The sequence below is a fragment of the Phacochoerus africanus genome, chromosome 15 (assembly GCF_016906955.1).
Source record: "Phacochoerus africanus isolate WHEZ1 chromosome 15, ROS_Pafr_v1, whole genome shotgun sequence".
Taxonomy (NCBI): Eukaryota; Metazoa; Chordata; class Mammalia; order Artiodactyla; family Suidae; genus Phacochoerus; species Phacochoerus africanus.
This window is the reverse complement of record NC_062558.1, coordinates 77089555-77108344: the sequence shown is the minus strand read 5'-3', so window position 1 is coordinate 77108344 and position 18790 is coordinate 77089555. Positions and strand designations below refer to the sequence as shown.

General features: G+C 36.6%; 1 protein-coding gene across 8 annotated transcripts in view; it reads left to right on the top strand.

Moving 5' to 3' along the window:
- Nucleotides 1-18790, top strand: part of PPP3CB (protein phosphatase 3 catalytic subunit beta) — a 54512-nt gene that overhangs the window by 23120 nt on the left and 12602 nt on the right. For all 8 annotated transcript variants that reach the window (XM_047759913.1, XM_047759916.1, XM_047759912.1 and 5 more), the window contains exons 5-10: nt 376-521; nt 790-929; nt 1032-1109; nt 1214-1308; nt 4055-4180; nt 14311-14388. In XM_047759913.1, coding sequence (XP_047615869.1) covers nt 376-521; nt 790-929; nt 1032-1109; nt 1214-1308; nt 4055-4180; nt 14311-14388 — 663 coding nt within the window. The remainder of the gene's footprint in view (nt 1-375; nt 522-789; nt 930-1031; nt 1110-1213; nt 1309-4054; nt 4181-14310; nt 14389-18790) is intronic.

Sequence of the window (18790 nt, the reverse complement as noted above, 5' to 3'; positions counted from 1 at the left end):
GTAGGTTGCAGACTCGGCTTGTATCCCGCATTGCTGTGGCTCTGGCGTAGGCTGGCAGCTACAGCTGTTTGGACCCCTAGCCTTGGAACCACCATATGCCGCAGGAGCGGCTCTAGAAATGGCAAAAAGACCAAAAAAAACCCAAAAAATCTTGTAGCATGGCAGTGGCTTGAGCTATAGCAGTGACAATGCTGAATCCTTAACCTGCTGAGCTACCAGGGAACTCCCTTTTTCCCATATCTTTAATTTTCTTGCCTTGGTTTTAATAGTCATTTACATATATGTGTGTATATATGTACAAATATATATATATATATATATTTACCTTCAGAATAAAAGTATGTAATTTTCAATTACTATGTTTTCTTTTTCTAGGTAAAATTAAATATTCAGAAAGAGTCTATGAAGCTTGTATGGAAGCTTTTGATAGCCTCCCTCTTGCTGCACTTTTAAATCAACAATTTCTTTGTGTTCATGGTGGACTTTCACCAGAAATACACACACTGGATGATATTAGAAGAGTGAGTATATATTTTAGTTCCAGGAGTTGATACCTATTTGTAGTACTTTGTTGGGTAGAGAGTAGAAGCTTCTCTTCCTTTCTTTACTGCCAAGATTAGGGTAATGGTAAAAATTAATATACTGATATTTGAAGGAAATATCTTCTAACCATTCAGAACAATGTAGTATAGACAGTATTCGAAGTTGGTACCACCTTCATATGTCCATTCCCATTCTCACTTTTTGACAAGTTATTTCTGTTCTTTATTTCTTTTCTTTCTTTCACAGTTAGATAGATTCAAAGAGCCACCTGCATTTGGACCAATGTGTGACTTGCTATGGTCTGATCCTTCTGAAGATTTTGGAAATGAAAAATCACAGGAGCATTTTAGTCACAATACAGTTCGAGGATGTTCTTATTTTTATAAGTAAGGAAAAAATCCAAGTTTAATCACATTTTAGTTGTTAAAATAGCATATGCTTTATACAGAAACTCATTATTTTACTTAATTTACTTTCCCCCCCCACAGCTATCCAGCAGTGTGTGAATTTTTGCAAAACAATAATTTGTTATCGATTATTAGAGCTCATGAAGCTCAAGATGCAGGGTAAGAATTCTGTTTCCTGACCCAAATTAACACCTTATGTACAAATCAAACTTAGTAACCATGATTGATGCTTTACGATGCATATTAAGCTATTTGTTTTGCAGCTATAGAATGTACAGAAAAAGTCAAACTACAGGGTTCCCTTCATTAATAACAATTTTTTCGGCACCTAATTACTTAGATGTCTACAATAATAAAGGTAAGATGTTGTTGATAAAAAATTGTTAAACACCTTAGTATTTTAATTGACTTACTTTTTTGGAAAATATATTAGAAAAGGGGCATTGTTTGAAACTGTAATTATTCAAATCTTATTATAAAAAAGTATAAGATATAAGGGAGGGGAGAGAATAGGAAATAAAAATTCAAAATATGAAACTTAAATCATATGTAATCATTCTATAACTTGTCATTCACAAAAGCTGCCCTGTAAAAGAATGTTCTGGGTTAATTATGTCATGCAAAAGTAAACATGATTTTCTCAAACCTCCCCTTTCTTAAATCTTTCCTCTTATAATAAAGAGAATGTTTTCTTATTTGCATAAAGCTGCTGCTGCTGCTTTGACCATTTCATATATTTGCATGGTATAGCTGTTTAGTTTATTGTGTTTCTTGTTTTACATTCACTGATTTAGGTTCTCTCCCTTTCTTATTCCTTATTTTTATCTCCACAGTCTTATCACTGCCCCATAAAGATTTGTGCTTGAGCCTTTGATTGATTCAATCTGACCTCCTTTCAGGGATATATTCTTTCCTCTCTTTTCTTTTTACTTCTCTTTCTTCCTACTTTCTTATGTCTTTTTTTATTCACCTTCTGTTTTAGTGGTTTCTGTTCCCTCTCCTTCCTTCCAGATTTGATCTGTCTATAATAACTGAGTTTCCTTTAACTTTGAATATAGTTTATGGAGAGGTAATACCAAAGGGTCTTCATCTAGTTAAGTGTGTGCCAAGGACATTGAAGATGAGGTTGGTTATGTTTATGCAGTTCACATTTTCAGAAGAGGAAATTAAGAAGCCAGCTCCTATTCTGTCTTGACATGTCTAGAATTCAGCTGGCTATGCCATAGTTTCCAGGGTCAGACTGGAGGGGTTGTGCCAAGAGGAAAGAACAGAAGGTTAAAGACTTTTAAAAGTACTTTTAGAGAGATAATGAGGTCACTGCTAAATATGGGTCGTGGTGTGAGTTCAAAAGAGGAGTGGAATAAGAATATTTGTAAGATTGGAGGTGATGGTGAAAAAGATTTAAACATTTGCCTGAGATCAGACATTAGCAAGCTGTGTAATAACTTTGATACAGAATATACTGCAAGAACTCAGTACTGTGTTAATTACCAGAGCAGCTATACCATTCACATTACCCTAGTTGCTAATCTTTAGAAACTAGTATCAGTGCAGCCTCTATAAGGTTTATGCCATTGCTAAGATATCCTTTATACTTTGGTTTACAAATTTTGAAACTGCTCTACAGATACCTAATGAAGTGTGGCTTCATTTTTGAAGAGAAACATATCTAAGTTTGGATTCCATTTTCAGAATTGATTTGCCACATTTAACTTTCAACCTATACCCTCCCCTTGTCAGTATTAAAGGAGCTAGTGTTAGGTGCTCAGTTAATTACTGTCTTACTGGTTGTCTTTTGTCACTTGGACTCAGGAGGTTAAGGGATCACTTTTACTAGTACTCAGAAACTGCAACCATTGACTCTTTTGTCAAAATCAAATGTCTCTTGGTAGTTCTGAGTCTGTACATAGTGTTAATGATTTGGGTGCTTACGTGGTATGGGATATGTTTGTAATGTTTCATTCCATCTATAAGGTACTTTTCTAAATTCTTTCTATCTTTTTAAACTGGAAACTTGGTATCAGTCTTTAATTCTTGAGGCTTAATTTAAAATACTTTTATTTCATGGGAGTCATACTACTTGTGACTCTGTATTAGCTAGAATCCCAAATCTTAGAATTTACCATCTACATTTCATTGCTTTTCATTAAAATGGAACAAAAAGTAACCACATAATTATTATAGTATCTACAAAACATTTTATACTTTTATGTATTTGCACGTGAAATACATTCTCTGACATTAAACTTCTGGGGTAAGCAAGGTGAACATATTAGTAAGGTTTTATAAAAGAGAAACAGATTAATTTACCATTACACAGCTAGTATATGCTGTAGCTTAGATTAGAATCTAGCCCGTCTAATCCAGTGATCCATGAAATAATATAGCCAATGAATGAAATCTGTCAGGTTAATTTAAAGTATTATTTATATCAACTAATCATTATCATTAGAAAGATACCTGAAATTGAGATAAGTAATTTACCTTTGGGTTATTTAGTTATAATATTTTCTCTTTTTATATTTTAATGAATTTTTTTCTAAATGAACTAAAATATTTCTTTTTAGTAGTTTCATTTGATTTCTCATAATACATGAAATGAAAGTACCTTCATACATTCATAAATAAAATGTTCCAAATTGGTTTTCTTCTTTTCTGTTTTTTTCTTTATTTCCATTTAGCTGTCCTTTTTAAGTTGTCTACAACTAAATTAAATTTCTTAAGTTAAATTCCAACCTGTATGAACTTTTAAACGTAGAAAATTGCTCATTGCCATTCTGTGTTTCTTCTGAAAATTGAGCTTTCATAATTTTGGATTTAGTAAAAGCGCATGTTTATCATTGGATTACAAAGTAAAACAAGCATCCTAGAAAGACTCTGGAAATGTCATTAATAATAAGTGAAGATCTGACTATGCCCTACATAAATGTGTGTTAAAAACAGTGTTACTACTAAAAATTAGTTCCTACCTCCCGTACTAGCCCTCATTCCTCTTACCCCTTGATTCCCCAACCTCTTAAAAGGATATTTCTCAGATTTTATGTGTTTTAGACTTTGGGAACTAAAGACATATTGTTACATTGACATTCAAACTTACCTTGCAGCTGCTGTATTAAAGTATGAAAATAATGTGATGAATATTCGACAATTTAACTGTTCTCCACATCCTTACTGGTTGCCCAATTTTATGGATGTCTTCACCTGGTCTTTACCATTTGTTGGAGAAAAAGGTATGATTTTTTTACTTTAAAAAATAAGCAATTGTTTTATGACTGTTACATTTACTCCAGTTTACTACTGCAGGCACATACTACTTGCTGAAGTCTAGTTTCACTGTGGGTACAGCTCTACTTGTGTTAGTGGGTGTGGATGTGAGAGCCTCAAAGATATTTTAGTTAGCTGTTTACAGCCCCCACGTGAGGGTGTCTGGGGGACTAGGAGAAAACTTATATAAATAGCTTGACGTTGTCTTCAGCTGTTGGGTTTTCTTTCTTTTTTTTCCTTAGTTTAAATCTTTTATGAAAGAATGGAGGGTAGCTTCGCTTTTGCATATTTTAACACTCCTTTTGGGGATGTCATGGCAATTCATGGGAGAAGTTAATAACCCTCGTTTGGGGCAGTGCTAATCATTTTTTAGGAAGTTTTGTATTCTCAAAAAATGACAAAGAGAAATTCAGGTTCTGACCTAATAATTTCTTCTCCTGTATAAAAAATATGTTTGCAGTTTTAGTTGCAATGCTTTTCTGGTAATTTAGAGAGATTCCTAATAGTATATACTTATAGGCTTTTTTAAAAAACATAAATGCTATCTAAGAAATTTTGTTTCTGTATTTTATTCTAGTTCTATAGAGTTCTTAAAATCTTCTTATTTCATCACATTATTCTTCTTCTATTTAGTGCTAATTTACCTCTGAGGCCTAAGTTTCCATATGTGGAATATAAGAGTATGATAGTACAGATATGATCATAAAACATTTTGTTCTATATCCCTGTCTATTTTTTCTCACCTCTTCTGTGTTACAAAACGTTCCTTTCTGTTTGAGACATGCTACTCTGCCAAGGCAATTTTTGGTTCTGAAATTCAGAGTTAATACTTAAACTGTGCATCTTAAACAGGTTTTTTGCTTTTGGTCTTTGTCACTTACTCGGTAGGTCAACATTAAGTTAACATGGAGATAGAATTACTCACTTTAGCATTTGAGAAGGGGGCCAGTAAAGGGCTTAGGTGCAAGGGATGCATTACACTTATAACCTTCTATCTTTGGTATATGAGAAATAGTTCAATCATAGCATCATCAGGCTAAAGAGAATTTAAGAATTCATTTAGCTCATTCGCCTGCCTCCAAGAGAGGCCAGCTCCTATTTTAATGAGTGGAATGAAGGATGGAAAAAGCAGGAAGGATAAGATAGGAATAAAATGGATATTTCTGATTTGATTTTCTGATGCCTCCACAAAAACGAAATATTTCTTTATATCTAATCTAAATGTTTATGCTATGAGTATTTAATCAAGGAAAGAAATTGAAGATACTGGGTTTTCTCAACTAATACACCTGTCAAAAACCAGAACAGCATAGAATTTTTGACCTCATGGTGAATTTAATAGTCATGTAGTCTAACTCTTTTTGAGAGATGAGAAAATTTAATCTGGTTTCTGTGGATCTCTTATAAGTGAAGAACTGTGGGTTTCTTTTAGTGATCCTACATTTGAAGTCTGCTACTAAGTGATATTTTGTTCTTTTTTTGACACTCTAAATCATCTTAGCTATTGTGCGGAATTAAACCTTTTGACCATTTTTGTTTTTCTGTGGATCTTCTCTAAGTTATTCATATCTGTCTAAAAATGGGTAGCTCAGATTTGAACATTTTATACACAAATAGAATCCTAACCAGTGTTGAGCACAGTAAAAAAATCTTCTCAAATTCTTTGCATATTTTCCATTTTAATACATGTTAGCTGTTTCAGTCGCCTAACTGGTACTTCATTCTAATGAAAATTTTTTTTTCCTGTAAAAAATAGCAGATGACACTTCATTTGGTTCCACATCGGAAAGGCTAGTTTGATTCTGATCTAGTCCCTGGGAAGCAATTAACCTAAACTAGAGGCTTCTTTAGAGGCTGGCTTAATCCTAAAGTTAGAAGAAATTAGTGTTTTTTAATCTTTGGGGGGCTTTTAATTTCATTTTTAAAAAATCTTGGCATTCCTGTTGTGACTCAGTGTTAACGAACCCGACTAGTATCCATGAAGTATCCATGAAGTTGCAGGTTTGATCCCTACCCTCGCTCAGTGGGTTAAGGATCCAGTGTTGCCGTGAGCTATGGTGTAGGTGGCAGATGCGGCTTGGATTGCACGTTACTGTGGCTGTGGCATTGGCCGGCAGCTGCAGCTCTGATTTGACCCCTAGCCTGGGAACTTCCACATGCTGCAGGTGCAGCCCTAAAAAACAAAGCAAAACAAAACAAATTTATGTTGTAAAATTTCCAGCGTGTTCAAAGGTAGAGTGAATAATATAATGAATTCGTATGTACTAATTACTCAGCTTTGACAGTTACCAAAACATGGCCAATATTGTGTCATTTATATCTGCATCCACTCCTCACCACCCTATACCTCAGTTATTTTGAATCAAATCTCAGCTCTTATTATTTTTTGTATCTATAAATATAGATTTGTTTCTGTTGAGCCACGACGGGAACTCCTATAAATTTCTTAATACAAAACTCTTTTGAAGATCTGGTGAAAGTTATGGACTTTTGCCCCAGAATATTTCATGTTTGAAATATATGTACAACTTATATATACATTTATAACATTTTGAGGACACTCCTAGATCTGAAGTGGATTGGTTAAACCCCCCCTCCCCAGGTTTATGGGCCCCAATTTAAGAAACCTCTGTTTCAGAGAGTATGGAAGGTCATACATGTAAGATTTATTCATTCACTAGATTTTTTGGGGAACATCTGTTTTATTCAGGATAATAAGGATACAAAAATAGAAGTAAGATATAAGAGTTCTCACTGTGAGGTAATGGGATTGTCAGTGTCTGTGGAGTGCAGGAGCTCAGGTTCAGTCCTTGGCCCAGCATAGTGGATTAATGATCTGGTGTTGCTGTAGCTATGCCATCGGTTATAACTGTGGCTTTGATCTGATCCCTGGCCAGGGAACTCCATATGCCATGGGGTGGCCAAAAAAGGAGATAAAAAAATAAGATTTTTTTTTTTTTTGGCTGATTAATAGGGGACTTAAGATACATAATGATAAACTATAATATGGTAAGTGCTCTAACACAAGCTTCATTTTATAGGAATTAACAGGAGAGATTATATCAGAGGAATTCCAGTAGCATTTGAACTGAAGCTTAAAGAATGGTACAGTGGTACTGGTCACTATGGGCAAGAGAATTCTAGGTGAGAGAACTTCCCAAGCCTGAGTCTGAAAGGAAGAAAGTATAATGTCACTGACAAATGTTGAGGCATTCAGATTGATTAGCAAATAAGATACAATAGTAGAAAAAGAATGAAAAGTTAAGTCAGGATTACATCATGATCTTGATCACGTACACAGAGAATCTGGAACTTTGATAAATGGTGGGAAGCAACTGCAACAGAATATGACCATGATAGTCATTTGGAAAAATTACTCTGGTGAAGTAAACTAGAAGGAAAACTGGATTGGGAGACCTGTTTTGAAGCTTCATCAGGAGTTAAGTGGAAACATAATGAAGCCCTGGAAACGTTAAGAATGGGAAACAAGGGAGAAGAGCAAGAACTGTAAAAGTAGAATCTGTGGACTTAACAAGATTGCATGTTTAAGGGGAGGGAATGGTTGATGATGATTTGAATGTTTTGAATCTGATAATGATAGTGCCATTGACACTCTTTGATGAAAAACCCTGTTATTCTAATAAGTCCTCACTTCAATTAAGGCTGCTTGTCATCTTTGCTGGGATTGCTGGTCCTTTGACCATGTTTTTTGTTTTTTTTTGTTTGTTTTTTTTTTTGTCTTTCTTTGGCCGCACCCAGGGCATGTGGAAGTTCCCAGGCTCGGGGTCAAATTGGAGCTGCAGCTGCCAGCCTACGCCACAGCAACGCTGGATCCAAGCCATGTCTGTGACCTACACCACAGCTCACAGCAATGCAGGATTCTTAACCCACTGAGTGGGGTCAGGGATCGAACCAGCATCCTCATAGATACTAGTCAGTTTCATTACCACTGAACCACAGTGGGAACTGTCATTTTCTTATTAGTCAGATCCCACCTTCCTTCTCTTTCTTCTTAGTACCAAACTCCTGTCTCTCTTGTTTCTCTACTTTGTCCTATAAGTCTTAGCCCTAGTCAGGATGTAGAGTACTGGTCGAGATATTTATACAGCCTTATGGTTTAGTACCACCCTTTGATTTCTGGCATTGCTAGGCTCTCAGTAGTATCCAGACATCCTTTATGTCCCTAGTCTGCTTCCTCATTTCCCTTAGGATATATTCTAAAATTTTCATCTTTTTTTCTTTAGACTTTTTCTTTTTCTAGTCACTTCCCTTATTCTCATAGCAAACACATACCACAATGGGAACTTTCTCTGCTTACTGTTCCCCTGCTTTATAAACTATACACATCATGACTTCTTAACCTGTCAAAGGTGTGACTCCTTTATCCAGGACTAGTCTTTCTAATTTGTCCTTAGAGTCCATTACTCTTGCTCTTTCAGGAAACTTACTTCATTAGTTAGGTCCTCTCTATCTTCAAGCTCTCTCTACTAAGCTCTTGTAAATTATTTATTTACAATACCTGGTCTTTATTTTTGTTTTATTTTTAAATTTTTGGCTGTACCCATGGAATATGGAAGTTCCCAGGCCAGGGATTGAACACATACCATAGCAGGGACTGGAGCCACAGCAGGGACAATGCTGAGCCCCCAGGGAACTCCCACCTTATCTTTAAATAAAAAATAACATTTTCCCCGTATGATATCTTTCATGATTCTCTTGCCTTTCATTCACAGCTAAGCAAGTACAATACACACTTAAAAGCTACTGCTTAGTATCCATTAGTGATTCTGGTAGCTTTCAAGATAAACCTTAACCTGTCACATGAGGTTTTTGGACCCTCTCTACTTTCTTTAGCCTTGTTTTTTGTCTTTCTCTTTCATATTCTTTATGTTCCAGCCGTGAAACAGTACAGCCAGTCTCCCGAATGTACTATATATGCTCTTGAGTTCTCTTGTGGCACAGTGGATTAAGGATCCAGCATTGTCACTGTAGCAGCTTGGCTTGCTGCCATGGTGCAGGTACAATCCCTAGACTTGGAATTTCCACATACTGAGGGCACAGCCGAAAAGAAAAAAAAAAAAATCCATGCCTTCATACTTTATCTTTATTTTTTAAAATTAATTAATTTATTTTTGTCTTTTTAGGGCTGCACCCATGGCTCATGGAGGTTCCCAGGCTAGAGGTCTAATCGCAGCTGTAGCTGCCAACCTATGCCACAGCCACAGCAATGCCAGATCCAAGCCGTGTCTGCAGCCTAAACCATAGCTCACGGCAATGCGGGATCCTCAACCCACTGAATGAGGCCAGGGATCAAACCTGCAGCATCATGGTTCCTAGTCAGATTTGTTTCCAGTGCACCACGATGGGAACTCCTTAATTTTTTTTAATTTTTATTTTATTTTTTGTCTTTTTAGGGCCACCCCTATGGCATATGGACATTCCCAGGCTCAGGTCTAATTGGAGCTGCAGCTGCCAGCCTACACCACAGCCACAGCAACTTGGGATCCGAGCCGCGTCTACACTTCAACCTACACCACAGCTCATGGCAATGCCAGATCCTTAACCCACTGAACAGGGCCAGGGATTGAACCTGCTTCCTCATGGATCCTAGTCAGATAAGTTACTGCTAAGCCACAATGGGAACCCCCTTTTTCTTTATTTTTTTACAACAGCTTTATTAAAGTATAATTCAAATACCATACAATTAACCTATTTCCATTGTATAATTCAGTAGTTTTTCATATATTCAGAGTTGTGCATCTATCACTACAGTCAGTTTTTTTTTTTTTTTTTTTAATGGTGGAAGTTGCCTAGTCAGAGATTAAATCTGAGCCACAGCTCTGACCTACACTGCAGTTGCAGCAATGCAGGATCCTTTAACCGGCTGCACCTGGCCAGGGATCAGACCCACAGCTCTGCAGTGACCTGAACTGCTGCAGTCAAAGTCTTAACCCATTGTGCCACAGCGGAAACTCTGCCACACAATCAGTTTTGAAACATTTTCACCATCCTCCCAAAGAAACTTTGTGTCCACACAATCAGTTTTGAAACATTTTCACCATCCTCTCAAAGAAACTTTGTGTCCAGTTCCCCCCACATCTTTCCAGCTGCATGCAACCACTAATCTACTTACCATTTTCATAGGTTTGCCTATTCTGGATATTTCATATAAATGGAACCATGCAGTATGTAGTCTTTTGTGACTGGCTTCTTTCCATAATGTTTCAAGGTTTATGTTGTAGCATGAATTAGTACTTTATTCCTTTTTATGACCTAATAGTGTTCTGTTGTATGGATATACCACTTTTGTTTATCCATTCATCAGCTGATGGACATTTGGTTGTTTCCACTTTTTGACTACTGTGAATGATGGTGTAGAGGCCATTCCTGTACAATAGTATAGCTTCCTTTTTCTTAGGTATGTACTGGGAGTAGCACTGCTGGGTCATGTGATAGCTCTATGTTTAACCTTTCAAGTATCTACCAAACCATTATTCAAAGCAGCTATACCATTTTACAATCCTACCAGCAGTGTATAATGTTTCCAGTTTTTCTGTATCCTTGCAAACATTGGTTATTGTGTATCTTTTTTTATTATAGGCCTCATATTGGGTGTGAAGTTGTACCTCATTTTCATAAATTATGTTGAGTATATTTCTATGTACTTAGGTGTCATTTGCATATCTTCTTTTTTTTTGGCTTTTTTTTTTAGGGCTGCTCCTGTGGCACATGGAAGTTCCCAGGTTAGGGGTCAAATTGGAGCCACAGCTGCTGGTCCATGTCATAGCCACAGCAAAAGCCATGTCTGCGACCTATGCCACAGCTTATGGCAAAGCTGAATCCTTAACCCACTGAGTGAGGCCAGGGATTGAACTCAAGTCCTCATGGGTTACTAGTCAGGTTCGTTACCACTAAGCCATAACGTTGAGCCACATTCATTTTTAAATGAAATATTTGTCTTTTTACTATTGAGTTGTAAGAGTTCTCTATATAGTCTAGAAGCAAATCCCTTTTCAAATATATGATTTGCACATATTTTCTCCTGTTCTGTGGGTTGTCTTTTCACTTTATTAGTGGTGGTCTTTGAAGCACAAGAATTTTGTTTTAAATTTTTGGCCACACCCATGGCATATAGGAGTTCTGGGGCCAGGGATTGAACCCATGCCATAGCTGCAACCCTAGCTGAAGCAGCGATAACACTGGATCCATAACCCACTGTGCCACCTAGGAACTCCAAGAGTTAATTTTGATAAAATCCTATTTATTTTTTCTTTTGTTCTTGTGCTTTAGCGTTGTGTTTAAGAGACCTTTGCCAACCTTATGGAGATTTACTCCTATGTTTTCGTCTAAAATTTATAGTTTTAGCTCTTAACGTTTAGGTCTTTGATTCTTTTGGACTTAATTTGTATGTGTGAGAGTGTGTGTGTGTGTTGTGAAGTGAGGAGTCCAACCTCATTCTTTTGTATGTGGATATCCAGTTGTTCCAGCACCATTTGTTGAAAAGACTGTTCTCTCTCCACTGAATTGTTTTGGCACCCTGGGTGAAAATCAGTTGACCTTAAGTATGAGGTTTTATTTCTGGACTCTCAATTCTGTTCCACTGATCCATATATGACTACTTCATACTTTTTTCAACTTCTGTTTAGAGTTCCTTATCTGCTCTCTCCACCTGGCAAGTTTCTACTTCATGATTCCTCTATTAAAAGCCTTCCTTTCTTAATAAGTCTTGTGCATAACTCTACATGCACAAGCATAGTGCTCATCACGTTTTTTGTGATATTATATGTATATAGTAGTTAGTAAGCTTTTGGAGGGTAGAGACTGGAACTTTTATGTCTGAAGCCCGGAGCTTTAGCTCAGTGCCTGGCATGTGGTGTGCTATTAATATATTTACAGGAGATATAATAGGGTCGGCATTGAGTTTTCTTTTGGATGTGTTCATTTCTAGGTGACATCAGGGTATCTAGGGGCTAATATTCAGTAGGAATTTTAATTTATTAATTGAAATTTGCTTATACCTTTCTTTTTTAATTTACTCACTTGTGAGCTACTTATTTATTTATTTATTGCTTTTTAGGGCCACACCTGCAACATATGGAAGTTCCCAGGCTAGGGGGGCGAATCAGAGCTGAGCTGCTGGACTATACCACAGCCACAGCAAAGAGGATCTGAGCCCCAATCTCATGGCTATTAGTCAGGTTCTTAACCTGCTGAGCTTCAGTAGGAACTCCTGTGAGATATTTATTGGATACTTCTCATGTGCCTGGTATGGTACTAGGCTATGGGGATACAGTAGTAAACAGAATAGTATCCTCCATTCATGCATCTTTTATTTTAGTAGGGGAAACAGACAAAATACAAATAGTCTAAGGCAGTCAACAATAAAACTGGCAAGGAAATGCATTGAAGTAGAAGTCAAGACTGGTGATAAAAACTTTGGAATCCTCTTCAAAAAGTGATACTTGAACACTAGAATGTGATGATATCTTTTAAAAGAGCCTTTTTATTTTATTTATTTATTTATTTATTTATTTATTGTCTTTTTTTTTTTTTGTCTTTTCTGGGGCCACTCCCACGGCATATGGAGGTTCCCAGGCTAGGGGTCGAATCGGAGCTGTAGCCACCAGCCTACGCCAGAGCCACAGCAACGCCAGATCTGAGCTGCGTCTGCAACCTACACCACAGCTCACGGTAATACCAGATCCTTAACCCACTGAGCAAGGGCAGGGACCGAACCCAAAACCTCATGGTTCCTAGTCAGATTCATTAACCACTGCACCACAACAGGAACTCCTAAAAGAGCCTTTTTAAAATGAAGGCTGCCATAAATGTAAAATACATGAAAGTACAATTTTAAAATATAATTAAAAATAATTTTGATATTGGGGAAACAAATGATGATACTTGAAACTGTAAAGTAATGGATATAATCACCAAGAGACTGAACATATAAAAAGAACAGGACTAGAGTTCCATTGTGGCTCAGGGGGTTAAGAACCTGACATATTGTCCGCGAGGATGCGGGTTTGATCCCTGTCCTTGCTCAGTGGGTTAAGAATCTGGCATTGCTGCAAGTTGCAGCATAGGTCACAGACGCAGCTTAGATCCAGTGTTGCTGTGGCTGTGGCATAGGCCTGCAGCTGCAGCTCCAATTTGACCTCTAGCCTGGGAACTTCCATGTGCTGCAGGTGAAGCCATTAAAAAAAAAAAAAAAAAAAAGAACAGGCTGCAGAAAGAATCTTGAGAATATCCAAGTTTGGGGGAAAATAGTTTAAAAGGTAGAAATACCAGAGGAGTAGAATCTTGGAAACCAAGTTGGAACAGAGAAGGCAAAAAATACATAGAATGGTGAAGGAGAGTTAAGCCTAAGAAAGAACCATTGATTCTGGTTGTTAGTCATTAATCTTGGATTGCTGGAGCTAGTTTTTATTTTTATTTTTATTTTTTTAATTTATTTTTTATTTTGGTCTTTTTAGTGCTCTTACCCATGGCGTATGGAAGTTCCCAGGCTAGGGGCTGAATCAGAGCTACAGCTGCCAGCCTGTGCCACAGCCTCAGCAATGTGGGGTCTGAGCTGCATCTGCGACCTACACCACAGCTCAGGGCAACACTGGATCCTTAACCCACTGAGCGAGGCCAGGGATTGAATCCATGTCCTCATGGCTACTAGTCATATTCCTATTGAGCCATGACAGGAACTCTTGGAGGTAGTTTTTAAAAGGTTGAATCTTAGAAATTTTTGAAACAGTGGAACTGTGCCACAATTTATTCCTACTCCTTGATGCTATATTCATAAATGAAGAATTTAAATGTATGTATTTAGATTTTATTCATCCCCGTTCTCATCCCTATGGTGCTGCCCCCCCCAAGAGATTAAAAACTTACTCAATAAATAATCTTTCTCAGGCTTGTTAGCCATTGAATTTCTTGCATTTTGAAAGCCTTTTTAGCTTTTAATTACATCATTTCTGCCACCAGAATGTGTTAGTGTTCTTGGGTTAAAAATCTTCTGACCATTTATATGAATACTTGCCCTGTATACATATAGGCAGTTGAATATGATCAGCTAATGTGTAACTTTTTTTTTTTTTAATAGTGACGGAAATGTTGGTAAATGTTCTCAGTATTTGCTCTGATGATGAACTGATGACTGAAGGTGAAGACCAGTTTGATGGTATGATTATTCATTTTACTGTTTTTTTTTTATTGTGAAATGGTATCTTTTAAGTGCCCAGCTTCAGTATTTTCGTATAAAATATAGTCATTGCTCTCAAATGGCTATACTATTTGATAAGTAACAAGTCACTTTTTCAGATGTTGTTTAAGATTTTAAAAGTAGTTGTAATGATTTCATCTTTTTTTCTGTTGGTATGGGAAAGAAAAAGAATTTTGGCAAAGGGGAAATTTGAAAGAAAAAACAGAAGGAAAGGCAAATTGAAGTGCTAAAAGGATGTGGTTCTTCATGAATATGAACACTGCTTAGGGAAGGGTGGATAAAAATGCTTTTTGTTTCATTGATTCTGTATTCTTGGTGCATCAGAAACATACCTGAATCCCCAATGTGGTCACCTCTTCCTTTTCAAATATCAAAGTAGACTCTTCTGAATTTATGAGTGGTTGTGTTCGAAGAGACTACTTTTTAGTTTAGTTTCAGATTCAGAAAGCATTTTTTTCTATAGAAACAAAGTTATACATGGTTGTTAGTTCTGTGTAAGCCAACCAGCCTATGTACCCAATGTGCATTATTAGTATAAATTAATAACATAGAAACAAAATTACTTTTATTTTTATGTTTTGAAGTTTTTATTTAAAACCGGAGTTTAAATATTTATTTATTTAACTGAATAAACAATTTCTAAACTGGAAACTGTTTCCTTCCATATGCCCCTCACATCTTTTTTGCAGCATACTTTTCATAGTTTTACTCAGCATGTAAATGTTTCCATGTATTAAATATGATCTACATATTGGTAAAATTTGATACCTACATATTTCTAAGTATATTAATATGCTATAATCTTTGTAGTTAACCTTATATTGTTTGGTATTTGGGTTATTTTAAATTAGCCTTATGAATAGCATGCAATAAATGTATTTGTACAATAGTTTTTATTTTCCTTTTTGGAATAAATTTCAGAATTACAGAATTAAAGAATAGAAAGAATTTTTTATCTTCATGATTTTAGCTATGAACTGCCAGATTACTTTGCAAAGGAATTGGACCAATATGAAGTGTTTCTAGCAATAAATCCATAGACCTATTTCTCCACGGGCCCACCTAATTGGATTTTGATTGTTTTTACTTATTTTGCTTGGTGACTATATAGTAGTAAATTACAGTTGGTTTAATTTACATTTCTCTGAATTCTAATAATGCTAAGGAAAAAAATTACTCTCTACCTTCCCAACTTTGTAAACTCACCCTCTCAAGTGACCACTTATTAAGTAAAATCTGAGTAAAAACTATTTAGAAATTTCTCTGTTTACAAACAGGTTTGATTCTTAAACATTGTTGTTAAAGTCCATTTGTTGAAAGTACACAGTGACTATGTACAGGTGTCTGCTGTTGCCATCTGTTGGTGGCAGGCAGTGATATGCTTTTACTCTGGCTTATAGTTTTGTTAACTGAAATAAATGGCATATCAGTTTTGTTTTTGATTGGATAATAAGCTATAATGAATAATATTTATTTTTCCTTATTTTAATTCTCTCTCCTTTTGCTGGTTTTGTACAAGTTTTTAGTTCTAACATTTTATCATCGATCTTTTCCATATTTTTTTTTTTTTTCTTTTTTAGGGCCACACTGGTGGCATATGGAAGTTCCTAGGCTAGGGGTGAAATTGGGGCTGCAGCTGCTGGTCTCTGTCACAGTCACAGCAACATAGGATCCAAGCTGTGTCTGTGACCTACGCCTTGGCTCACGGCAATGCCAAATCCTTAACCCACTGAGCGAGGCCGGGGATTGAACTTGAATCCTCATGGATCCTAGTCAGGTTCATTACTGCTGAGCCACAATGGGAACTCCCTTTTGCATAAATGTTTTAAATAGCTTTTTTTTTTTCTTTTTTTGGTCTTTTTAGGGCCACACCTTTGGCATACAGAGGTTCCCAGGTGAGGGGTCTAATCGGAACTGTTGCTGCCGGCCTACACCACAGCCACAGCAACACCAGATCTGAGCCGCCTCTGTGACCTACACCACAGCAATGTTGAATCCTTAACCCACTGAGTGAGGCCAGGGATCAAACCCACAACCTCATGGTTCCTAGTCGGATTCGTTTCCGCCACACCACAATGGGAACTCCTAAATAGCTTTAATTAAATATTTATTTTTCCCTTTTCTTCTACCACTGTCATTAGATTACGTCTGGTTTCAGATTCTAGTTCCTCATAATGGCTGTGTGACCTTAGGCAAGTTACTTAACCTTTCTGAGCCTCAGTTTTCTTATTTTCAAAATGAAAATAATAATACCTACTTCATAATATTATAGGTATTAATATGACTGACATAGTTTTTATACATATCCCACTTTTTTTGATAGAGTTTTCTGTTAATTTGTCAAATTCTGTGAAATATCTAGTAGGAGTTTTAATTGGTATTACATTAATTTTATGTCTGAATCTAGAAGATTTTTTGTTGTTGTTGTTGTTTTGTTTTTTGCTTTTTAGGGCCAAACCTGGAGCATGTGGAAGTTCCCAGGCAAGGGGATTGAATTGGAGCTGCAGCTGTTGGCCTGCATCACAGCAACAGCAACACAGGATCCAAGCTGCGTCTGTGACGTACACCACGGCTCACAGTAACACCAGATCCTTACCCCACTAAGCGAGGCCAGGGATCAAACCCACATCCTTATGGATACAAGTGGGATTTGTTGCTGCTGAGTCACAATGGGAACTCCTGAATCTAGGAGATTTTTTGTTTTTTCTTTTTTGGTTTTTTTTTTGGTCTTTTCTAGGGCCGCTCCCATGGCATATGGAGGTTCCCAGGCTAGGGGTCGAATCGGAGCTGTAGCCACCGGCCTACACCACAGCCACAGCAATGCAGGATCCAAGCCTCGCCTGCGATCTACACCACAGCTCAAGGCAACGCCGGATCCTTAACCCACTGAGTGAGACCAGGGATTGAACCCGCAACCTCATGGTTCTTAGTTGGATTCGTTAACCACTGAGTAGGAGGGTTTTTTTAAAAAAAAATTTAATTGCTAAACTAAGATCAAAATCTCTTCCTTTGTATAATTAGTTCATTTACTATAATTATTCCTTTTGATATATTTAATATATAATTATTCCATTTAAAATTATAGTTTTTCTGTTATTACCAAGTTAAATTAATACTTCAATATATTATATTCATTGCTATTGCAACCGGCATCTCTCAGTATACTTTCTAACTGTATAAAGGAATTATCTACTTGTGGGTTTATCTTATGTTCAGCAACTTGGATCAGCAAAATTACTTCTTATGGTAATTTTTATTTTCCTTAACTTTAAAAAGTATGTCATTTGCATAACGCTGGTATTGTTATTTATTTTCTCCATTCTTACCTTTCATTTCTTTTTCTTTAAAAATTTGTATCAATATTGTTAACAGTTTGTTAAATAGGAATAGTGATAGGTGATGCTTTAGTCCTCTTTCTATAGTAAAAAGGAAACAAGTTTCCTTGTTAAATCTAACATAGTACTTGCTTTAGATCCCAATGACATATATAGTGACAGACATTGAATCTGGGGATTCGACTAGGATTAAATACAAAATTTTATTATATTCCTTCTAAGGAGATTTTATCTATGTTACCAACATTTTTCCTATCAATGATAAATTATGTTTATATATCCACTTGTATATCATTCTTATATACTCTAGTAAAAAAATCAGATTTGATCATTAAAGAGGCACTGTAGGGAGTTCCCTGATGGCCTAGCTGTTAAGGATCTGGCATTGTCACTGCTGTGGCACAGGTGTGATCCCTGGCCGGGGAACTTTTGCATGCCATGGGCGTGGCAAAAAAAAAAAAAAAGCACTTGAGTTTTAGTGAAAAGGATCAATAGTTCAGATGTCTTGGTGCTACCATTATACCAGCTGTGTAATCTTGGGAAAGTCACTTAACTTCTCATAGTCTTCTCATTCTAGATTTAGGGAATAAAGATGAAAATCCTTTCCCACCCTTAAGGAACTTTAAATATTGGTTAGCACCATTTATGACAATGTTTCTTTGGGAAAATACACTGAGTTCCAGCTTTGGATACTAGAAATAGGACTCCCTTCACTGCCAAGAGGCAGGTGCAATTACTCCCAATCTCTTCACCTTTCTACTACCAAGTATTTAGAGCAGGGACTCTAAAAAACTTTTAAGAATAGGATCTGAGAGTTTATATTGAGGAATGAGAGTGGTGTGGGGGAGAAAGCACTTTGGGAAATGGAGGACAGCGGAGGAGTTTTGGATCCGTACTAGGATGGGATAGGGAAAAGAGCTATCAGAATTAGGTTTGTTTCCCTCTCTTATTCATATTCCCTTATTTCTTTCCTTTAACTCTATCTTTTCTCCTTTTCTTTGACCATAATAGCATGCTTTCTGTCC